We start from the raw sequence: 1,699 nt of genomic DNA, 5'->3' as shown, positions 1-1,699 counted from the left end.
TCTCTCTCTCTCTCTCAACTGTGTTGATGTTCTTGTCTTGACGCCACTTCTCTCCTCCTCCCTCCAGAATGACGTGAAGATGGTGAAGCTGCTGTTGAACTACGACTATGACTTAGACTCGGACTCCACACTTACCTCAGACCAAGCCAACCTCAAGCCTCAGCTTTCCAAGGAACAGTCTAGACAGGTGAGAGAAGATCAGCTCAAATGAAATGTCACTGAATCTGCCATAGAGGAAACCTGTCGTAACGGAATCTCTCCGCTTCCCCCTTGGTAAATCCTCTATAACATACCTGTCCAGAAGACTATGGACTCTAACTTATAATAGAAGACTCTATAGCATACCTGCCCGCTCAACCCTGACAAGAAGTTCCTTCCCTTCAGTCTAAGATGAAAAATGCTTTGCCCGCTCAGCCCGGATTTGAAACAAAACTCTCAAATGTGGTTCCATGGCCTTGAACTTTTAGGCCAGGCTACCATGCAAGGAAAGAGGGCCACTGTGCAAGGAAAAAGGATGCTGGTTGGGGGTAGCTGTTACCCCATCCATGTTAGCCCTGTGCAGTGCTGATGGTCAGGGTGGTGTGGGTGGGAATTCTCACCATAGATTATGAAAATGTTCCAGTGGCGCTCTAGCATGGAAACTTTCCTGGGTAGCCAGGATGGGACAAGGCAGATAACTTAAATAGATGAAACAGATTAGATGAGATAAGTTATGATAGATACAGCAGATTAGATTAGATGAGATAAGTTATGATAGATACAGCAGATTAGATTAGATGAGATCAGATCAGATAGCTGGAATAGAATAAGATTGGATCAGAAAAGAGGGGATGCATGAGATGAGATAAAGTAGGATACCATAAAGTAAGGTCAGGTGCTCATTGCTCAGCTTGGCTCAGCATTGTGTGTTTGGGAAAGGTAGGCTACATTACACGAACTTCCTGTTTGGCTTTGTCCCTTCAAAGATGGACGTTAAAGAGATTCCGCCTCCTATATAACCTTACAGTGTGGCAGGGGATGTTAAACCTTTTCCATTTCACATTGGTTTTTACCCTGCCCCACACACACTGTATATGTGAGGCAGGGTGGTGACATCAGGCGCTCGTCAAAGTAATGAAAAAGAAGAAACTGGCATTTTTCCGCTGGTTTTTCACAATTTTTATTGAAAATTTGTTTAATGGCTCAACGCCTTTTGTCCGTTTAAGAACCCATTTCTGTGTAAATTGTCAGTTCCCACAAACTCTCAGGCTATGTAAATTACCAAATTTTTGGCGGCCATTTTCTCGCTAATTTTACCTCTGAAACTAAGCGACCCCCATCTCCTTCAATCACAAATATCTCAAATTCTATTAAAGATAAATGGGTAGTTTTTTTCATCGAAATATAGACAAATAAACGAGCTTGAAGCTTATGCCAATAACTCTACATGCCCAAAAATTGACACATATCACACAACGCTCCCGTTATCCAAATGTCATTATAATTATCATTAACATTATTATTATTATTATCTTCCCCAAACTTTCTCAGGTGCTCAACATCAACTTTGCCACGTCCAGGGAGAAAAATCCGGACGACCTTCTGGATGAAGAGGTGGAGCCTGCGGAGGACGACGCAGTGTCACTGTCGAAACACACTGAGGAGAATGAGGACTCAGTCGATCTCAACGACGGAGAAGGTCAGTGGTCACACACACACA

General features: G+C 43.1%; 1 protein-coding gene across 1 annotated transcript in view; it reads left to right on the top strand.

Annotated features, from left to right (window-relative positions):
- Window positions 1–1,699, top strand: part of LOC101863474 (poly [ADP-ribose] polymerase tankyrase) — a gene marked incomplete in the record, with an annotated part of 96,184 nt that overhangs the window by 62,993 nt on the left and 31,492 nt on the right. Inside the window, 2 exon segments of the mRNA XM_013090014.2 lie at window positions 68–187; window positions 1,531–1,678. Of these exon segments, the coding sequence (XP_012945468.1) occupies window positions 68–187; window positions 1,531–1,678 (268 nt within the window).

The sequence above is a fragment of the Aplysia californica genome, unplaced genomic scaffold (assembly GCF_000002075.1).
Source record: "Aplysia californica isolate F4 #8 unplaced genomic scaffold, AplCal3.0 scaffold01107, whole genome shotgun sequence".
Taxonomy (NCBI): Eukaryota; Metazoa; Mollusca; class Gastropoda; order Aplysiida; family Aplysiidae; genus Aplysia; species Aplysia californica.
Note: the sequence above shows the minus strand (reverse complement) of the source record. Positions and strands in the feature narration are given on the sequence as shown.